Raw genomic sequence first — 17,242 nt, 5'->3', positions numbered from 1 at the left:
AATTTTGGATCAGTGTTGGATTCACGTAGAAATGTCTGTCACTGAAAAGCACCATAATGCACCTCTGAGGTCCTGAGGTCCTGAGTTCCTGATAAATCGCTATCCGAAGAAGTATTGTGAACAAAATCAACTATGCCACCGGTACAACCTGGGTCCGATAGGTACATATAGCATATCAGGGGTGTAGGATAGAGCTGTAGCTTTTTTCCTTTTCTAGTTCAGCGTGCCGTAGCCAATTAGAACATGTTTTCATATTAACCAATTAGACGCACGATCAAAACCTGCTCGCTCGAGTGCGTTTCCATCCCTTTGCAGCAGTCTCATGGCTTTGCTAAGAATTCTATTTGGCTCATTGTCCTATGTGGTGGCAAAACAATTTGTTCAAGTTAGCTTTGCTTTGTTTTTGCCACAATCTTTCAAAAGTTGCTAATTCTTCTTTGTGTCATTTGCAGGCTCTGGAAGACGAGATGGAGACAGCAAGTTCTGAGAGTCGCTCACGTTCTTCCACCGGACTTTCCTCCCCACTCTCTCTACCCATGGTGAAAATAGAAGTGACATCACCACAGCCATCTGGTGCTCAGGGGCCTGGAGAGGAGTCGGCCCAAAGATTAGCAGGAGATCGATCGTTAATGCTTCTTGATTTCCCGGATGTGATTAAATCAGCAGAAAGCAGTCCTCGACACTCGCTGATACCACTTAGTGAATTTTACGAGTCACAAGGAAGAACGTTAAATGATCGAAGAACTAGAGAAATAATCAATCAAATAAATGTTGAAGTAGCGCAAGCGGTTAACAGAGGACAAAGTCCGTATTATATTTATGGAATAATGGACAATGACGAAGAAACCTGGTGCTGACGTTTTACCGTAATCTGGCATTTGAGGTTTTCATTGATCATAAGAAAGAAAATGTCACCGAAGGGAATTGTCCAAAGAAGACCAAATGCAAAGTGGTTGGAAGTTTGGACACAAACTGAAATGCTATATTGGAGAAAAGCTGCTAACCTGGAGAGAAACTTGAACGTGTTCCAGTGGACAGGGAACCTTACACACAAGTGAATTGAAATTCAATCATTTGAGATGCAACGTTCGTTACGCTAACATATTTTTGGGAAGCAATTTTATTTTATTTCGCTGCTTTTTTTTCATAAGTTCGTTTTTGATAAATTTACTGTGCATAAAAACTGTTGTCGGACAATAATTTTGCAAAAAAAAAAACATAAATCAGTACTATTGAGGAGGACGCTTACAGAGTATTTATCATAAGATGCATGCGGCAGGTTATATCCTCGTTAACTTATTTTTAAAACAGGCGCTTTTTCATCGTTTTATTGATGCATATCTTCACGCTGTGCAAACATTGTTGATTAGTGAAGGTGAATTGTTATCGTCTTTTATCTTTTATCTAATTATTGTTATGCGCATTTGAACATTTTCTATGAGATTTGCGCAATACAAGTAAGTCTTATCCATGATTACGTCACATGCTCAGGGTTAAATCTTTCTCAAACATCTCGCACTTTCGTGTTATTTGTTGCTATGGGAATTTGTTCATGATAAAATTTACACTGAGTTTGCATTTTAAAGGCTTGGTGGTGAAATAACGAAGCGCGCGAAGTCTAAAAATAGAATGCAAATTATTGAAACCCCCCGAGAGTCAGACAACATAAGCGTGTTCTGAGAGAAATAGGAAGAAAAAGAACGCCAAATTTTCGTTTTAAAAATTGTTTTAGGAACACTTGCTTACGCACTTGAAAAAGCGTCAAATTTTCTACCATTCCGTTTTGTTTGTCAGAGTTTGTCTGAGTTATGAAGTCACTCGCGCGCTTCGCTATTAGCTACATAGTCTGTTGTCAACATGCATAAGAATTATCGTGTTGTTACTATTGTTATATATTATATAATTAGCCAAACAAACACCACGAGAGCCGAGAGGATAAACAACTCACAGTACCGCTCCTCAATACTTCATACCATACAAATGACACTTTCTTCACGCCAACTGACGGTTTTAAAGTTGACCAAGGATAGCCAGCTATTACTTGCCGTTCCATCACAAAGACTAACCGAGCAAAATACATTACTGCGTAAAACATGCTCTGTATGAGCCGTTTTAAAATAAACCGCATTTACACAGTTAAACGCTGGTGTGAAAGGGATATAAGTAAAGGATGGAAATTTTCTAACAATAGCGATTTTTTTATTATTATCAGCACCTTACTGCGTTTTTGTGTGTTGTCCCTGCTAATGCTTATGCCCTGAGAAAGTCTGCCTTTACAATGTACAGTTTTTCCTTAGTAAACAAAAAGCTAGGTCGCTTTTCGCTGAAATTTTTGGAAAATAGGCTTTTATTGTACAGGTGTGACTAAAAACTAAAGGAAAAAGTGATTTCCATTTTCATCACATTTATTGTCTTTATAAATTTAATTTATTTCAATTATCGTGCCCGATATTTGATTTATCCTATACATATATACATTTCTGTTAAGATAAATAATGTTTTGTAAAACAATATATGGAGATTAAAATTGGATTTTGTACTTAATACAAGTCTCAGGGTTATTTTTTCAGTCGTTTTTTATTCCTTTCACAATGCCTTGAGTAACCGTGATTGAAAAGACGACACGCACTGTATAGGGGTTGAACCCGGGTGGGAGTACATGCTCAGAACATGCTCAGTACACCTCTCTCCCACCAGAAGAGCCCCTATACAGCACGAGTAAGGAAGTCCTCAGGGACTGGGCATCAGCAAATTTTGCTTATAACAAATTACTGATTAGTCTGCAGTGGTTCGGTGCGCGAAAGGAGTACGAGGTGTCTTGTTATAGAGGACTGGGGGCGCTTCAATTAAAAGAGTCCAGTTTGGGTGCCATGATACCAATTTTCTGTTTAAAAATATGTTTTAAGCTTTACATAATATCAGAAGTAAAAATAAATTGTTACTGTTGTTGCCGTCAGAAGTGGGCCTTTCATTGGCGTGTTCTTTCTAACCTTCCAAGCCGTTCATGTGCAGATGTATTTTTGCCCTAATCCTCCAGTATAACCAACCTGAGAACTTGCACGGTATAACACTTCTAATTTGTTAACGGTGGAGCTACCGGTAGCTGGTTTCATAGGGAAGCAAACAGCTATTATTAAAGAACATCTTTGTTTTAAAACAGATGCTAGACGAGATGTGATCAGAATTTTGTCAAATGCGAATGGATTGTCGTCAAATATAACGTAGGAATCTATCTACACACTATGAAGGCCTTCGATGGTCGGTTTGCTGCTGGCATGAAATTTTCTGTCGAATTTATTCACACAGTTTTGAGATTCTTGAACGATTACGATATTAATTAATTTCTGGTTACGCACGTGGTTCTGGTCAAGTCTCTATATCTAAGCTTTTTGTCTACAATTTGTCAGCTGGTAATTCCTTAAAGATAAGCTGAGCAGCAAGCAAGATCGCCCAGATCAAAATCTATTTACATTCAACAATTTTTTTATCATTTTTACATGGCTATACCTTAAAAAAATAAGCTGATAAATCCTATCAGTCTTGTATATAAAATAAGGAGGTACCTTCACGATATAAAAGTGTCCAATGTTTTCTTTTTTTTATATTACACCATATTCCAACACCTTGATTTACCTTGTATTAAGATTTTTATGTTTTATGCCTCATTGACTGCTCCCGGTTGCCGAAGCGTAGAGGACAAAGCGTGCGGTCTTCGCTTGAAACGATTGTCTATAACCATGCAATCGTTAACAGTCTTCTCCCATTTATCACCTTGACACATGTGCAACGTCAAAACTTATTCTCGTAGGGTATGATGGAAGCATTTGGCAAAGGTTTTCACTGAAACAAGCTACACCGTAACAGTTTTGTCCGCCGTACGACATCATGGCAAGATCACAATGTTCCACATCGCAGCATTTATCGATACATTCCTTCATGTCTTGAACCTTGCCAAGTTGTTTAAAGTGATCCGGCTTGAGAGATGCCTCGGTTTGTTGCTTTTCTGAAGAAGTAGGCGGTGTACATTTGTGTTTGGGAATAGAGTTGCAGTCAGCCACGAAAATTACTGCCGGCGAAACAACATGAGATCAAACGTGTCAGTGGCAGAACAATAATGAAGATTTAACGGAAAAAAAAACCTCTAACTCACCCTGTACAAAGGCCAGAAGCGTAAACGTTAACCTCAACAAGGTCATTTCCTTTTTGTTTTCAGTGAGTAGTTCACGCGTTTACACAAGCACTGATCACAACACTGAATTCAATGAGCTGTTCATGCGATATTCTTGCTATTTGGCCCGCGTAACACTATAGTAGCAGGTGTCACCGGCTTTAGTAAATAGCGACGCTGATTGGTTGTTGGACTGACACGCCACCTGGCCACGTTTAGGTACCAAAAGACTTTTTGCACAAATATTCTGCTAACCATATTTCTATTGGTATGTTTGTGACCCTTGAGAGGCAACTTTTAAAATTCTTGCCTTTACTTGTCTGCCTCTACGTAGCTTTAGTTCCACTAGCCAGAGAATAACAAAAATAAAAATAACATAATAATAAAAAATAAATAATAATAATAATAATAGTAATAATAATAATAATAATAGTAATAATAATAATAATAAGGTTCTTAAAAAGGTATTAGTCACATCACGAAGTCACAAGGGAAAGGGTTTGGATTGTAACACGTGCAAACATCCTTGACAATTTTCAATCTTAAGCCATGATCTTTGAGAAAAAATGTTGAAATATTTTGCGAGTAATACTTTTTGTTCCCTGCAAGTCTTCACAACCCCATTGACCCACTACTGCAAGCTTTTAACCTCTCCTGTGTCTCTGTAGCGTAAAGTAGCTAGAAGTGTCGGTACTCTCTGGTTACTTTCAGTAGAGTAATGTTTCTACCCTTCAAAGTGATTATTATAAGGTTAGAGCGTCCGGCTAGATCACGGAGGGTCGTGAGCTCAAATCCCATCTGGAACTCGGATTTTTTTCCGAGTTGATGTTATTTTTACATTTAATAGTAGTTTTTCCACGAGCCAAATTGAAAGGAAGTTTTCACAAAAGAATATTAAGTTCGCTATTAAATATTGAGCGTTTGTTTTCGAGGTTAAAAGGTGTCAAAACCTCCCCCCAAAACTTAACTATAGCAGAGCTCGTCAACTGCGTGATTTTTTCCGGCATTCCTGAATTTTGTTTCTAAAAGGAGCTGGAGTTTCCAAGCAGATTCCTTGCTTAATTTGTGTTTTCAAAACACTGAAAACGAAACTCTAAACAGACAATGAGTGATGAGAAACTTGACAAAAGCGTTGAAGAAGACACAAGCATAAACATAAGCTGGTCTACACAATTTGTGCTTCGTGTAGATTACTGTAACTGGAAAAATACCTCCTGGATTTTGGCAGAGTATGGTTACGGTTACTGATGCCTAATCGTACCGTTTGTGGCACGCTTTGGCGACATGCAGGCTGTTTGGCGCAACCAAACTCGGCTGACATGTCGTCGAACTGTAGCAAAAAGTTGCGATTAGGTATAAAAATCAAACTCAAAACTGAGAATATGTGGCCTGTGTGAAGATGTAACATTTCCTTATAGTCTCAGTGGCAAGTGCGGATGTTTTTCTATGTATTATGTGAGATGTCAACTCCATCCAGCCGTTATAGAACAACAATATCTAAGCAGGCCAGTTCTAGCTACAATCAAAGATTTCTTTATCTTCGCATCGTCTACGACCTAAACAGCTTGTAAAACTGCATTGTCGATGATAGATTACAGAGAATTATTGGAACAACTTTACGACCCTGTAACAGGCAATCTTTATTTGTATTTTTTTTGACAGATGCAGAGACAACAATTTTCTTTCGCAGTGGCCATAACACCCTTAAACAGTTCATATCCGTTCGTGTGTCGTTTGTCACCTTTTGTTTCTTCTATTGGTTCCAAGCCGAGTTTCGTTTGAACTGAAACTCTCGATTTAGTCGTAATATAAATGTTGCACAAAATTGTCGTGGCTGCCCGATTGTCAGATCGTTGGTTGACTGGTCATGCAGTACAAAAGCACCTGTCTGTATAAGACATTCTGGATACGCTTTTTGTTCGATATCAAATATACTTGCTCTTTTCACGGCCTAGTAAGTAAACTGCTGACTGGTTCCACTGTCTCGTCTGTGCTAAACTTCAAAGTTGTATCGAAGAAATGTGTTATGAACTCTTCAGAGGACATCGTGCTACTTTTATAACTTTCTTTGTTATCCAAGTACTTTTCTGCACAGGTAGGTCAAAAGATCACAATAGACGAACTATTAACAGATTAAGTGCTCCAATTCTTAGTTTCGAATGAGAAATCTACCATTATTATTTTGCTTGTTTTCATCTCAAAGGCTTAAATGGAAGTTCGCATTCGTGGCGTGATCCAAGAGAGTGTCTCCCGGTGGCTACGTTTGATAATACCGTTATTTCCTCTTCTCACAATATGACAATGGCAAGTCACTGGCTTGGGCATCATAAGAACCTTTCAAGTTGTGTTCTACACTGCTGTGACACAGAAAACTGTGATGTAGTGCTGTTCGATGGCCACTCCTGTTACAGCGTGTTTTGTTCAACGGAAGACGTTTGTCGCTTTCAAACAGCAGTGCAAGGACAAAGGTCATTTCAGGCTGTGTTGTTAAACAATGCGTTTAAAAGTAAGTTACGGCAACTTCTGATCAGTCGGTTATGGAAACTGCTTCCTTAATCTGACCACGCTAAGTATGCTCTATGTAATATTTGTGTAAGCTCTTATGTTGAAAACACATTTCAGGTTTCATATTAACAGCAGAGTACTTTAATAATATTCCCACAAACATGAAGGGGAACAAAGTTTGAATGAAACGAAATATTGGTAAAAGAAGTGTTTGACCCATAAGAACGGGTACCAGTACCGTAAGTAGGATGCAGGATGCTTCCTTGCTTTGTTTTTATTTTTCCCGGGGGTGGGGGAAAGTAGGGACTCCCTTATATGGGCTATACAGGCATGTGCAGCACCAAAGGGTATGGTTTTGAGATGTTTTGCCCTGAAAAAGGTATAAATTCTCACCATTTTGATCTGAATTAGGGTATGTTTTACACGTTGGCTTAGCATTGGGCATTTTGTTTACATGGAACTATTTTTTTTCTGCATCAACGTTGTCAAATTTGTCGCCCTTCTGAAATGTTTATGCAAATGGCTCCATTTCTGGTTAGCTTCGGTCATATAGTCATATCAGAGTCGTGAGGTAATTTTAGAGATATGGTGTATCAATTTTTCACTCATGCAGGTCTGAAATAGACTATGGAAAATCACATTTTTTGGCCTGAAATTGGGTAAGGGCTTCAAGGTTGGGCCGCAAACCCCACCAAAATCTTTGGGGAGTACCCCATCGGGTGGGGGAGGGATCTCTTGCCTCATGATCTCTTTGTTTTTTCTACATAAAGCAGATTTTTTTTTTTTTTTTTTTTGATTTAACAAACATGGCCAATCAATAATCTGGTCACCAGAGACGCTAAATCGAAACGGCTACTATTTCGTTTGGCTGAGAAAACGAAGACTATTGTTTCCACCATTGCATTTCTCATCAGCGCTGAAAGTGCAGGCCAGAAAATATAATTCCTCAACTGAACATGTCGAGAAAAAGCGCCACGCTGTAAGTGTTTTCGCAATGTTAACTTCAGAAGTAAGGTGCTCAGTATAGATTGACTCTTCTTAACCTATAATGGTCAGTTATTAATGTATGATAATAATTGAAAATAATTGATAATGAAAGTAATATGGTATGTCAAGAGACATGATCTATCGTCTCTTGGGTATGTTTAATCTAATTCACAGGAAAAAGTTCACCGAAGATTAAAGACACGTCGAAAACCAAGCAACCTTATTCCAACGAGCACGCTGTCTGGTTAAATGAAACTCAGTTAAGTGGTTTCCGAGAAATCAAGATTAACTCAAACAGCCAAAAGACTATGAATGAGACACAACACGCTTTTCATGTTAAAAAGAAGTTTTCTGCAAAGCGAAGAGATGAACTTTCAACTAGCAGGAGAAAGAAAGGCGCACCGAACCGCCGTTCTGTCAAAACAAGAGTCAAAAGTGAAACCCAAGTTAAAAATGTAAAGAAAAGTAAATACTTGCACAAGGATGATAAAAAGTGCGGAATCATAGAGATAGCAAAGAATGCCACTTTGAATTCAGGAATGGACGCAGGGAACTTTACACTACGTGGAAAATCAAATGACATTACACACTGCGCAAAGCTCTGTTGTCAGGACCAGCTGTGTGATATCGCCCTTATCATGACTGGCCGATGTTATACTGTGCAGTGTTATAGCATGCAAGATTGTCAATCTAAGAACGTTGACAGCAAAACAGTTGATAATGTCATAGCGTACATAGATAATCCTTCCAAGAAGCTCCGAAGTGACAGGTGGGATATCAAACAAGCTAAAGATCACGTTCAAAGGAAAAATAGCAAGAAAACAGTGGTGCCTAATCCAAATGAAGGTAACAAATGCGTCGCGTGGTAAGAAGCTTGAATTATTGCTCTAAACAGGGAGTCATAAGGAGCAAAGTTAAAATCACTTATTGTATTACTGCGCCTTTCAATAACGTGTGGACTCTAAGATTAAAATCTCAACCGACAAATGCGTTTTTCACTACCGTCAATCAAATGTTCAGCGGCTCCTCCGAGCTTCCGACTACTGCCTAGTGCGCGGTAATCAAATCGTTGAGCAAAGTTCAGACAACGAAACAGTAGTCGGCAGTAGTTGGAAGCTGGGAGAAGCCGCCAAACATTTGATCGACGGTAGCGAGAAACGCATTTGTCGGTTGAGCTTTGAATTTTAGAGTCCGCATGTTACTGAAAGGCGTAGTAAAGGCAATCCATATGTCAAAAGTTGAGCATAATGCCAATACTTAGGCCATTTAGAAATGATTCAATTTTTTGACCTATTTTTCCCATTTCTGGAAACAAACAAAATAGTCATTATTTCCTCATACTTATGTTGTTCCGTTTTAGGTAACATAGGCGACCTTCTTGATTCAGTCCGGTTTCTGAATGGACCTTCCAACATCAACTCAGACATGAAGTTTAACTTTCTGCAGCAGTGCGCTCTGTATGTTGAACCGGAAAATTTCACTAAGACTGTCCACGGCTGGGTTACACCACGATATACACCTGTTAAATATCTTTACCAGTCTTCCAGTGGGACTCCTCCACCTCTCGGCATGAGATCTGCAGTACCGCTTGGAGGAATGGGCACAGGTAATGCTGCTATGAGACTCCCGCAACTATGGAGTAGACTAACAAGTTCTTTCCCTTCAGTGGAATTGGAATAATAGCGTTGAATTGTTTCGGACAAAGCGAAGTCCAGTAGCATGGAATTGAGAGACCAAGGTGTAATTCTTAAATATCATTGGAAGCATTGAAGAACTTGGATAATGCCTGTATAAGGGTTTAACTCGCTTTACGTTTGTTTACCCCTCTTGAAAGCAATACGTACGCATTCATACGGGTAACACATGAACCATTATGGATAATCTGTTTTATATTGTAATATCAATTTTTTTATCTCTTTTCTTGTTTTTAATTTTATTATGATTTGAAGGGGCCCACTGAAAACCGCCAAGGCGAGTGGGCTCCCTGGATAAATATTGTTATTACTATTATTATCATTATTATTATTATTATTATTATTATTAATTGTTATTATTATCATTATTATTAGTATTATTATTAATATGACGTCTATCTGTTGTCAGTGTTATTCCTGTGTATTGCACGTATGTGTTTGTATGTACCCATATATTTCCCAGCTATGTTCGTGTGCTGCTCGTATTTATACCATCCCATAGAAAATACAGCCAATCAGAAATTAGCAAAGCCGTCGTATACTTTGCGGTATTGCACCCAACTTTCCCATCGCGCCTTGCGCGTATATCACTGATTGTGTTGGCCACTGTATTTTCTATGGCATGGTATAAAATAATTATACAACACGTTCTCGTTGGTATACCATGGAATATCCCACTAGTCACTTGTATTTTCTTGGTATAGACACGAGCCTTAAGTAAGAGGTCGCGTGGACGTTACCTGTGTATTACCCTTCAGTATCCTTTTCTTACTCCCATGTTAGTGGCATGAAAAAAAAAAACGAGAATTAGAAGTCTTAAGACTTGGTAGAGGCGTGCTGAAATTTTCTGCTTTTCATTTCTAGGATCACTAGAGCTAAGGGCTGACGGATCATTCCACGAATGGACCCTTGAGAACCAGTCTCCCGGTGGCTCGGTCAAACTCGGGCCAGGTGCATTGGATAAAGCGCTACTTGGAGTACGAGTTCGCTCCTCGTTGGGAACAAAAGTCGCCTTGCTACGAACACACCCTCCCCCTGGATACCCCGGTGTGAAAGGATTGTCCTACTCTGGTTCTTTTCCAGTGTCAAGACTCAGTGTTAGAGACGAGAGATTTTTTGGTGTAGAAATGGATTTATTTGCGTATGGAACTCTCCGTGCAAGAAAAACTGATTTGTCTTTTGTTCCTGGGGTAACTTTCACGCTGAGTGTTAAAAATCCTACTGAGAAAGAAGTGAACTTGTCTTTCTTGTTAAATATTCCTCTTGGTGAACAACCAGGTAACGTCATAACACAAGTTACGGTATTACTGTTATAGTTTTAATTTTCATTTAGGTTGCTTAGCTACCAGATTTCGCGCTCGCGAGTATTTACTTCGCTACTCCCCATTCTCCCGGCAGCTCGGTCGCTGCTGTTGGCTGCTCCGCCGCTGAGACAAATCCCACCAGCAATACGGTTAGCGTGTTTTCAATAAGCGCAGCGTTGTTGTTCAGAGGTGCGGCGTTTATTCGAGGGCTGCCGTTATTACTATTTTAGCTGTCATGCGCAGAACTTAGCCTAGGGCAGCACCTTTGCGAGTCAAAATCGATAGCCTGACCATGGATAAGCAAAAATTCCATTCTGATGACTTAGCACTACAGAAATCTGTGTCTGTGATTGGTCGATTGACTTTGTCATCAGTAATCTCCGGGTGAAATCTCACAGTTCTATTGAGATCGATTGAGAGAAAAGGAAACTTGGCATGAGCAGGGAGTTGTCTGCTTGTTCAGTCCTCTTGTTTTGCAATGTGTATTTATTTTGTTTCTTTTTCCTTTTTGATCCCCAGACACATCAAGGGATGGTGACAATATAGAGACCATAGTTGACGTGGAGTCGTCCGCACAGTGTGCAGCCATGTGTAATGAAGACGATCGCTGTATGGCATGGAGCTACGAAAAGAACAATTGTTCCTTAAAGGACTCTATGCCGCTTCACGCTTACCGGCCTGATGTTATTTCCGGTAAGCCTGGAAACACTCTAAACAAGGCCGCCATAGCCTGAAATGTCAGTCATCTCCCGCCTTCAGCCTAATTAGACTGAGGGCGGAAGATGACTGACATTTCACTGTTAAGGCGGCCTGAGATTTAAAAATTGTAGCCTGCGAGCAGGCTCACCTTTGAGTCACGCGCGAGCGACGAAGAGCAAAGCAATCCGGCGGGAAGGAGTCTAGGGAAGAGGCACCTTTCTCGTCTCGCGGCTACGCCGCGCGCGCTTGTGCTCCAACGTGAGCCCGCTCGCAGACTAGGACTATTGTTGGTCTGTTTCTATCGCGGGGGGGGGGGGTACTCCCAGCAAAATTGGGTTGGGGTGTGCGGCCCGCTTCCCAAAAATCTTACCCTATTTACGACTGACCAAAACGGCTGAAAAACCATACCCTTTGGGGCAGCACATACCTATATAGCCAATATGAGGGAGTACCCCCTGGGTTTGCTTGCTTTAGATGGTTACTTGTTTGCTTACTTTTTGGTTTGTTTGCTGAGTAGAGCGTTTTGCAGAATGTAGAAAAATGTTTATGGCCAACAGATCAAACAACAATTTCTGCTTCTAAAATCTGTTTGAAATTCTGACTGCACTAACACGAGACATTCGACTTGAATAGTTTATTGAGGATGCGTCAGTCAGTCATCTGATGTAATCCGTCTTATAAGATAATCTTACAACTATTGGTTCGAACAATTAGAACCTGTGCTGCGCCAGAGACGAAACGTATTCCTCATCTAACGCAGCAGCACGAGACCCCGAGAAAGGGTATGAAATCAACATTATCACAATTATCAAAATTATCACAATTATTGGTGGATGTACACGCTGTTAAAACAAAGGCTTAAAAGTGGACGAACACGAAGACTGACCAACTTTCTAGAATGACCTAAATCTCCCGCCAAAAGCGTAAATAAATGTAGTCCCTAAACGTCCCGTGACACCCCGCTAGCCTCTCCGTCGTGCTGACCCCATCAATCGTCAGAAATAGAATTACTCCCCGATCGTCTTTCGTGTTCTTTTGCTGGCAACTCTCTCATTCCTGGAATATATTTTTTTACCTCCATTTTGAGTCTTCCTTCATTCTAAGGGATGTTGCTGAACGATCTGTGTGTTCGCAATTTAAATCTATCAAGAATGCCCATACTGTGCCAAATATAATTTTAGCCGTTTTTCTCGGTCGAACGCTCCCGCAAATAGAAGCCGCTCAGACTGTGCTGGGCCCAGATAACGCTATCCACCGGATAAACCGCCATCCAGTGGATAAGTGTTAACAAAACAAACCACGCTATCCACTGGATATTGACTTATACGGAGGTCGAACAACCCAGGTGTGCTGGGTAAATCTTTTCTAACGGCAGAAGTACTAACTTGCGTGATTCTTGCGTAACGCAATACGTAACACGGACTACTTTTACAGTAGTTTCTTCCGTGAAAGAAAAAGTTAACAAAACAGTACTAAACTCATTTAAAATGCGTAGGGGTGAAAGGACGATGGAAAATAACTGGTGAAATGCTGACTTGCAAAAGACCTGGAAACTTCCCTAACAGCGGAAGTACCTCTTTGATGTCAATCAACACAAACAAGCCGACATTTGCAGTCACCGATGACTTCCGGTCGGTATGGGAAGCGTTTGAATCAAGTGGAAGGTTGAGGAAAAGGATTGAAGCTACAGGCTTTCATGGAACGATTTCCGTTGGTGCAAAATTACCTTCTGGAATAAGTGAAACATTGACATTTATTTTAGCCTGGCATTATCCTAACAGAGATCACACAGGAGAGCGAGTTGGGCAGTATTACAGGTGAGCAATGTATCGTGATACTGATCGAAATTGAAAATGGTTCAGTAGCTGGTTTTAACGTTACAATTATAAATAGTAGGTTGCTCTAGCCTTCGAATAGCTCTTTCTTACAATGAAGGCCCTTTATTTTCCTCCAGTTTCTCTGCGTAGGAGCCTAGTAGTAAACGTTATTCAATATTCAATATTCTCCGCTCGCCCAGCGATTAAAGGCTCGGTTACAGCGGTTCTCTATGTGGACTATGTAAGGACAACAGTTTCTTCTTAAAAATCATAGAATTAATAAATTCGGATTGTAAAGAACATTTTAAATGTTGTTTGACTGTTCTGTTGCAATGGGTTCAAATTCTAGTTGAAAGTCAATTTCGAAGCTCAGCGAATATTTTAAGTTAGATCAGAATGGCCGGTAGGTTGCAATGCAGCAATATTTAACCAATACAGTCCAAAATAATATACCAGAAAAGGTAAATGATTGCCTTTTGTAGAAAAAAAAATTAAAAAAGAACTATAGAGAGAAAAAAAACTTTAAGCGAGAAAAAGAAAAAAAAATATGTCGACGAGGATGGGATTCGAACCCACGCGTGCAGAGCACATTGGATTAGCAGTCCAACGCCTTAACCACTCGGCCACCTCGTCATTCGCATAAACTCTGCAAAATTTAAATATATAAATCTTAACTTCATATAGTGTGACCATTCCGGTGAGAGTACTTCTGAAAAGAACTGTTGTTGGTAACACTTTCAGAACTACCCTCACCCGGATGATCACACTATACGAACTACTGATACTCCTGGGTTCAAACCATTTACTATATAAATCTTTTGTTTTTAATCACCTGACCCGTCTTTAAATTTAATAAAGAATGAAATCCAAAGGGGTTTCTTTGTTTCTTCTTTGAATCGAAGAAAATTCGCGGCGTGTCAAATTATTAATTAAAGACAAATACAAATAATTTCTCTCTCGAGCCGTCTTCGCGGCAATTGTAAGCGAAAGAAGTGTCTTTAAATTTGTTTTAAATCCATTTTCGCGGCTTAAATTCTATTTACAATGAAAATTGAATAATAAATTGACAGGTATTGCTCTTAAAATTAAAAAAATATACATTCGATAGACTTATTGTTGATCAGTGCTTCCAAAGCGTGGGAAACCGTTTAAGACTTTGAACCTTAAAAATCAAATGCAAATCTCCGACATTTTTTGTCACTAGGGATGTTCCATGAATTGAAGCTTTCTTGCACGGGAAAAATGACTCAAAAGACACGGTTTCAAATTCGCTAGAACTGTATTTATTTGTCAAATCGTGCAAATAAGGAATTGTTTTGCAGATATTGGGATAAGGAGGCTTTCCGTTTCTTCTCTAACCTCGAATAACTCTAATCTTGGATCTGTTTCATTATCACTCCCGACTCTTGAACCAATTTAAACTCGAGTTTTTAAGGATAGAAAATATGCACAGGTTATATTGTCTTTTCGAAAATAATGAATGCTTCTATCAGGAACTTCGTACTGTCAGAAAGGCAGCCTGAATATCAGCCGTCTACTCTGTACGCTTACCCTCGAGTGGCAACATGTGTCTCCAGAAAAGACCAGAGATAGTAGCTGTTTTCTTGTATTGTATTTAATTTTCTGGTAAATTAAAATTGTATAAAACTTGTATTAAACGTTGCTTGCTAGTTATTTAGTGTTGTAAAACAAGCCTTTCCTTTGTTCTGTTTTAGCAAATTATTCAATTCCAGTGAGGATGTGGCCAACCATATGCGAGTCAACCTTTTGGGAAACTTGGAAGACATTATTTCTTGGCAGTCAAACATTTCTCCACCAAGGCCGGTCTCTTCTCCCCCACAGGATCACGCTGTTCAATCTTCACTCCCTGAGTGGCTTCAAGATCATCTTATCAACAGTTTAAGTTTTTGGAGAAGTGGATTCCGAGTGGCTGACGGCAGGTAACAGCTCACGCAAAGAATATAGCCATCTACTGATCGTCACGACCAACAGACAAACAGACAGCTGGGTAGACAGACACACAGACACAGACACACATCTGGACAGACACACTGGACGAAGAGACCGAGAGATTGACAGACACGGTGATGGTCTTGCTTATGGATGACACATTTAAACTGCATTTGTCACATTCGTCTTTTGAAAATGATATTTCTCATCATAGTGTTCAAGCCTTCCCTCCTTGCTAAGTTATGAAGTCATGATTCTGCGACCAGAATGGACCTTGCCTGCACCCCATCCCCCCCCCCCCCCCGCCCCACGTGCCAAATCAAAACACTACGCTGGATTTAGGTTACTGCATATAATCAATGAGAACGAACGAGAACTGATAAGATGAAAATTTTTCACTTTTTCTTATCCAGATGGCGACAGTGGGAGGCATTAGACTGTAATGACGTTGATTCAGTTCACAATGATTTCCAGCGAGAGCTGCCTTACGTCATGTTCTTTCCAGATTTGCTAGAGAACGTCGTGAGAGCCTGGGCTCGATTTCAGCACCCAGCTGGATATATACAAGAAACTCTGCAAATGCAGTGGGGATGCCATAACCGGACAAACCGATTAGATAACCCGGGAGGGAGAGTTATGGCCGATGTTACGCCAGCCTTTCTAGCACAGGTATTTTGGTATAGAAATTAAATCCAGGATGGTCTGGTCTGACGGGTGTGTTACATAAAGCCGTAAAAATGTGAAGTATGGGTTGGTCAGCATAAAATAATATTGCAGAGTAATAAACATGATTTATAATATTTTTAATTTGTATGTCTTGTATGAAAACGTGATTCGTAACGTTCGTGCATTATCCTTGTTCAGAATGTAAGTTTGTCATCGTCAATAAATACCTCAGTTGCAAATCTTCAAAACTAGCCTGACCTAACCCTTTATTAAGGAAAAGGCGGTTAAAATGTGATGGTTTTTAGGGGAGGAGTCGATAAGAAAGGAAAACTTCTTACAAAAAATTGAAAAAAATAAACAAAAAACTAGACCAACATTTGACATCATTCTCGTCCCCAGGGCTGCCTCTCTTAGCCGATGAGGGTGACTCCGAAAATACGTGATTTGATTGGCTAGATTCTTGGACTAATATTTCTCCTAATTCAACGCTGTTTCCTTCCGAGCAATATCCACTGATTGATCTCTACCTAAAGCAGTTCAGTAACAGCACTTAAAGACCTCCAGGAAGTTTAAAACTGACTTACGACGAACCATTTTTGAGTTATTTTTTTGTAAAAAAATACCTCTTAGTCGGCGCGTCGGGTATGTTGTGGACGGGTCAATTGGTGAGTGAGTGAGTGAGTGAGTGAGTGAGAGATGTATGTATGTCACACCAATCAGATTGAATGTACTATAAACAGCCAATCAAATTTCTTGTTGTAAAGGTAAATTGTATGTGAGAAGATATGATCCCGATAGAGTTCAGAACGGCCATATTTATTCTTCTATAAAAGAGGGGGAAGTATTCATATATTGGTTTACTTCGACATTTTCTGTGGGTTAGGCTGAGGATTTTAGTTAAATGAACGAGATGAGCCTTGAGGTTTGAAACAGTTGGTGAGTTAGTAGTATGCAAATGCAACGAGATATTTTTATTTTTAGTTACAAAGGTAACTTGATACTTTTGTTTTTCACAAGGAGTAAATTCAATTAGAGGTCACGAATCGTCGCGTCTAGTTCTTAGGACATGTTTTAGAGGGGACGAGACTTTAGATTTGAAACAGTTCTAACGTTTACAATAGTTAGTGCGGGTAACGATTGTTTTGTTCTTGTTGCATGCAAATATAACGAGATATTTTTGTTTTTTAGTTACAAAGTGTAATTTGACACTCTTGTTTTTCACAAGGGAGTAAATTCAATTAGAGCGGACGAATCGTCACCACTCTTTCCCACGAGATGTTTGCTATCTTTAGAAACAAATGGTAACTTAACACTTTTGTTTTTTATTTGGGAGTAAATTCAATTAGAGCTGACAAGCTATCGGCTATTGTTTCCAGGATATTAAACAAAAAAGAAGCTTTCGTTTCTGGACGGTTTTTACGTCTCTGCAGTAGCAGTTTAATAGTTTCATTT

General features: G+C 39.6%; 3 protein-coding genes and 1 non-coding gene across 6 annotated transcripts in view; 2 read left to right on the top strand and 2 right to left on the bottom strand.

Moving 5' to 3' along the window:
• The window catches only part of LOC110051702 (voltage-dependent L-type calcium channel subunit alpha-1D-like), a 43,777-nt gene extending 41,228 nt beyond the window's left edge, over nucleotides 1-2,549 (top strand). For 2 of the 3 annotated variants that reach the window (XM_089277182.1, XM_020757761.2), the window contains one exon: nucleotides 453-2,549. In XM_089277182.1, the coding sequence (XP_089133308.1) occupies nucleotides 453-857 (405 nt within the window). In that variant the 3' untranslated portion in view covers nucleotides 858-2,549. The remainder of the gene's footprint in view (nucleotides 1-452) is intronic. The other variant, XM_020757762.2, reaches the window with a different exon arrangement.
• Nucleotides 2,388-4,431, bottom strand: LOC110051662 (uncharacterized). Its single transcript, XM_020757715.2, has 2 exons — nucleotides 4,151-4,431; nucleotides 2,388-4,066 (listed from the first exon to the last, which is right to left on the bottom strand). Exons 1-2 carry the CDS (start codon nucleotides 4,194-4,196, stop codon nucleotides 3,768-3,770), a joined length of 345 nt encoding a protein of 114 aa, XP_020613374.1. The 5' UTR covers nucleotides 4,197-4,431; the 3' UTR covers nucleotides 2,388-3,767.
• A 1,688-nt stretch (nucleotides 4,432-6,119) lies between these two features.
• The window catches only part of LOC110051693 (uncharacterized), a 14,276-nt gene continuing 3,153 nt past the window's right edge, over nucleotides 6,120-17,242 (top strand). Inside the window, exons 1-9 of the mRNA XM_089277342.1 lie at nucleotides 6,120-6,263; nucleotides 6,372-6,674; nucleotides 7,835-8,506; nucleotides 9,021-9,266; nucleotides 10,219-10,632; nucleotides 11,178-11,351; nucleotides 12,853-13,174; nucleotides 14,890-15,114; nucleotides 15,538-15,793. Of these exons, the coding sequence (XP_089133468.1) occupies nucleotides 6,188-6,263; nucleotides 6,372-6,674; nucleotides 7,835-8,506; nucleotides 9,021-9,266; nucleotides 10,219-10,632; nucleotides 11,178-11,351; nucleotides 12,853-13,174; nucleotides 14,890-15,114; nucleotides 15,538-15,793 (2,688 nt within the window). The 5' untranslated portion in view covers nucleotides 6,120-6,187. The remainder of the gene's footprint in view (nucleotides 6,264-6,371; nucleotides 6,675-7,834; nucleotides 8,507-9,020; nucleotides 9,267-10,218; nucleotides 10,633-11,177; nucleotides 11,352-12,852; nucleotides 13,175-14,889; nucleotides 15,115-15,537; nucleotides 15,794-17,242) is intronic.
• On the bottom strand, nucleotides 13,726-13,807 carry Trnas-gcu (transfer RNA serine (anticodon GCU)). The gene has a single exon. It is a non-coding gene; the product is annotated as a tRNA-Ser (tRNA).

The sequence above is a fragment of the Orbicella faveolata genome, unplaced genomic scaffold (genome assembly GCF_042242905.1).
Source record: "Orbicella faveolata isolate gen_17 unplaced genomic scaffold, um_ofav_v1 contig_46, whole genome shotgun sequence".
NCBI lineage: Eukaryota > Metazoa > Cnidaria > Anthozoa > Scleractinia > Merulinidae > Orbicella > Orbicella faveolata.
Note: the sequence above shows the minus strand (reverse complement) of the source record. Positions and strands in the feature narration are given on the sequence as shown.

Excerpts from the sequence above, each read along its gene's own strand:
- LOC110051662 (XM_020757715.2), bottom strand. The coding sequence starts at position 4,196 with ATGACCTTGTTGAGGTTAACGTTTACGCTTCTGGCCTTTGTACAGG. Across the intron at positions 4,067-4,150 it reads GCTTCTGGCCTTTGTACAGG|TAATTTTCGTGGCTGACTGC; the intron begins GTGAGTTAGAGG and ends TTTCGCCGGCAG.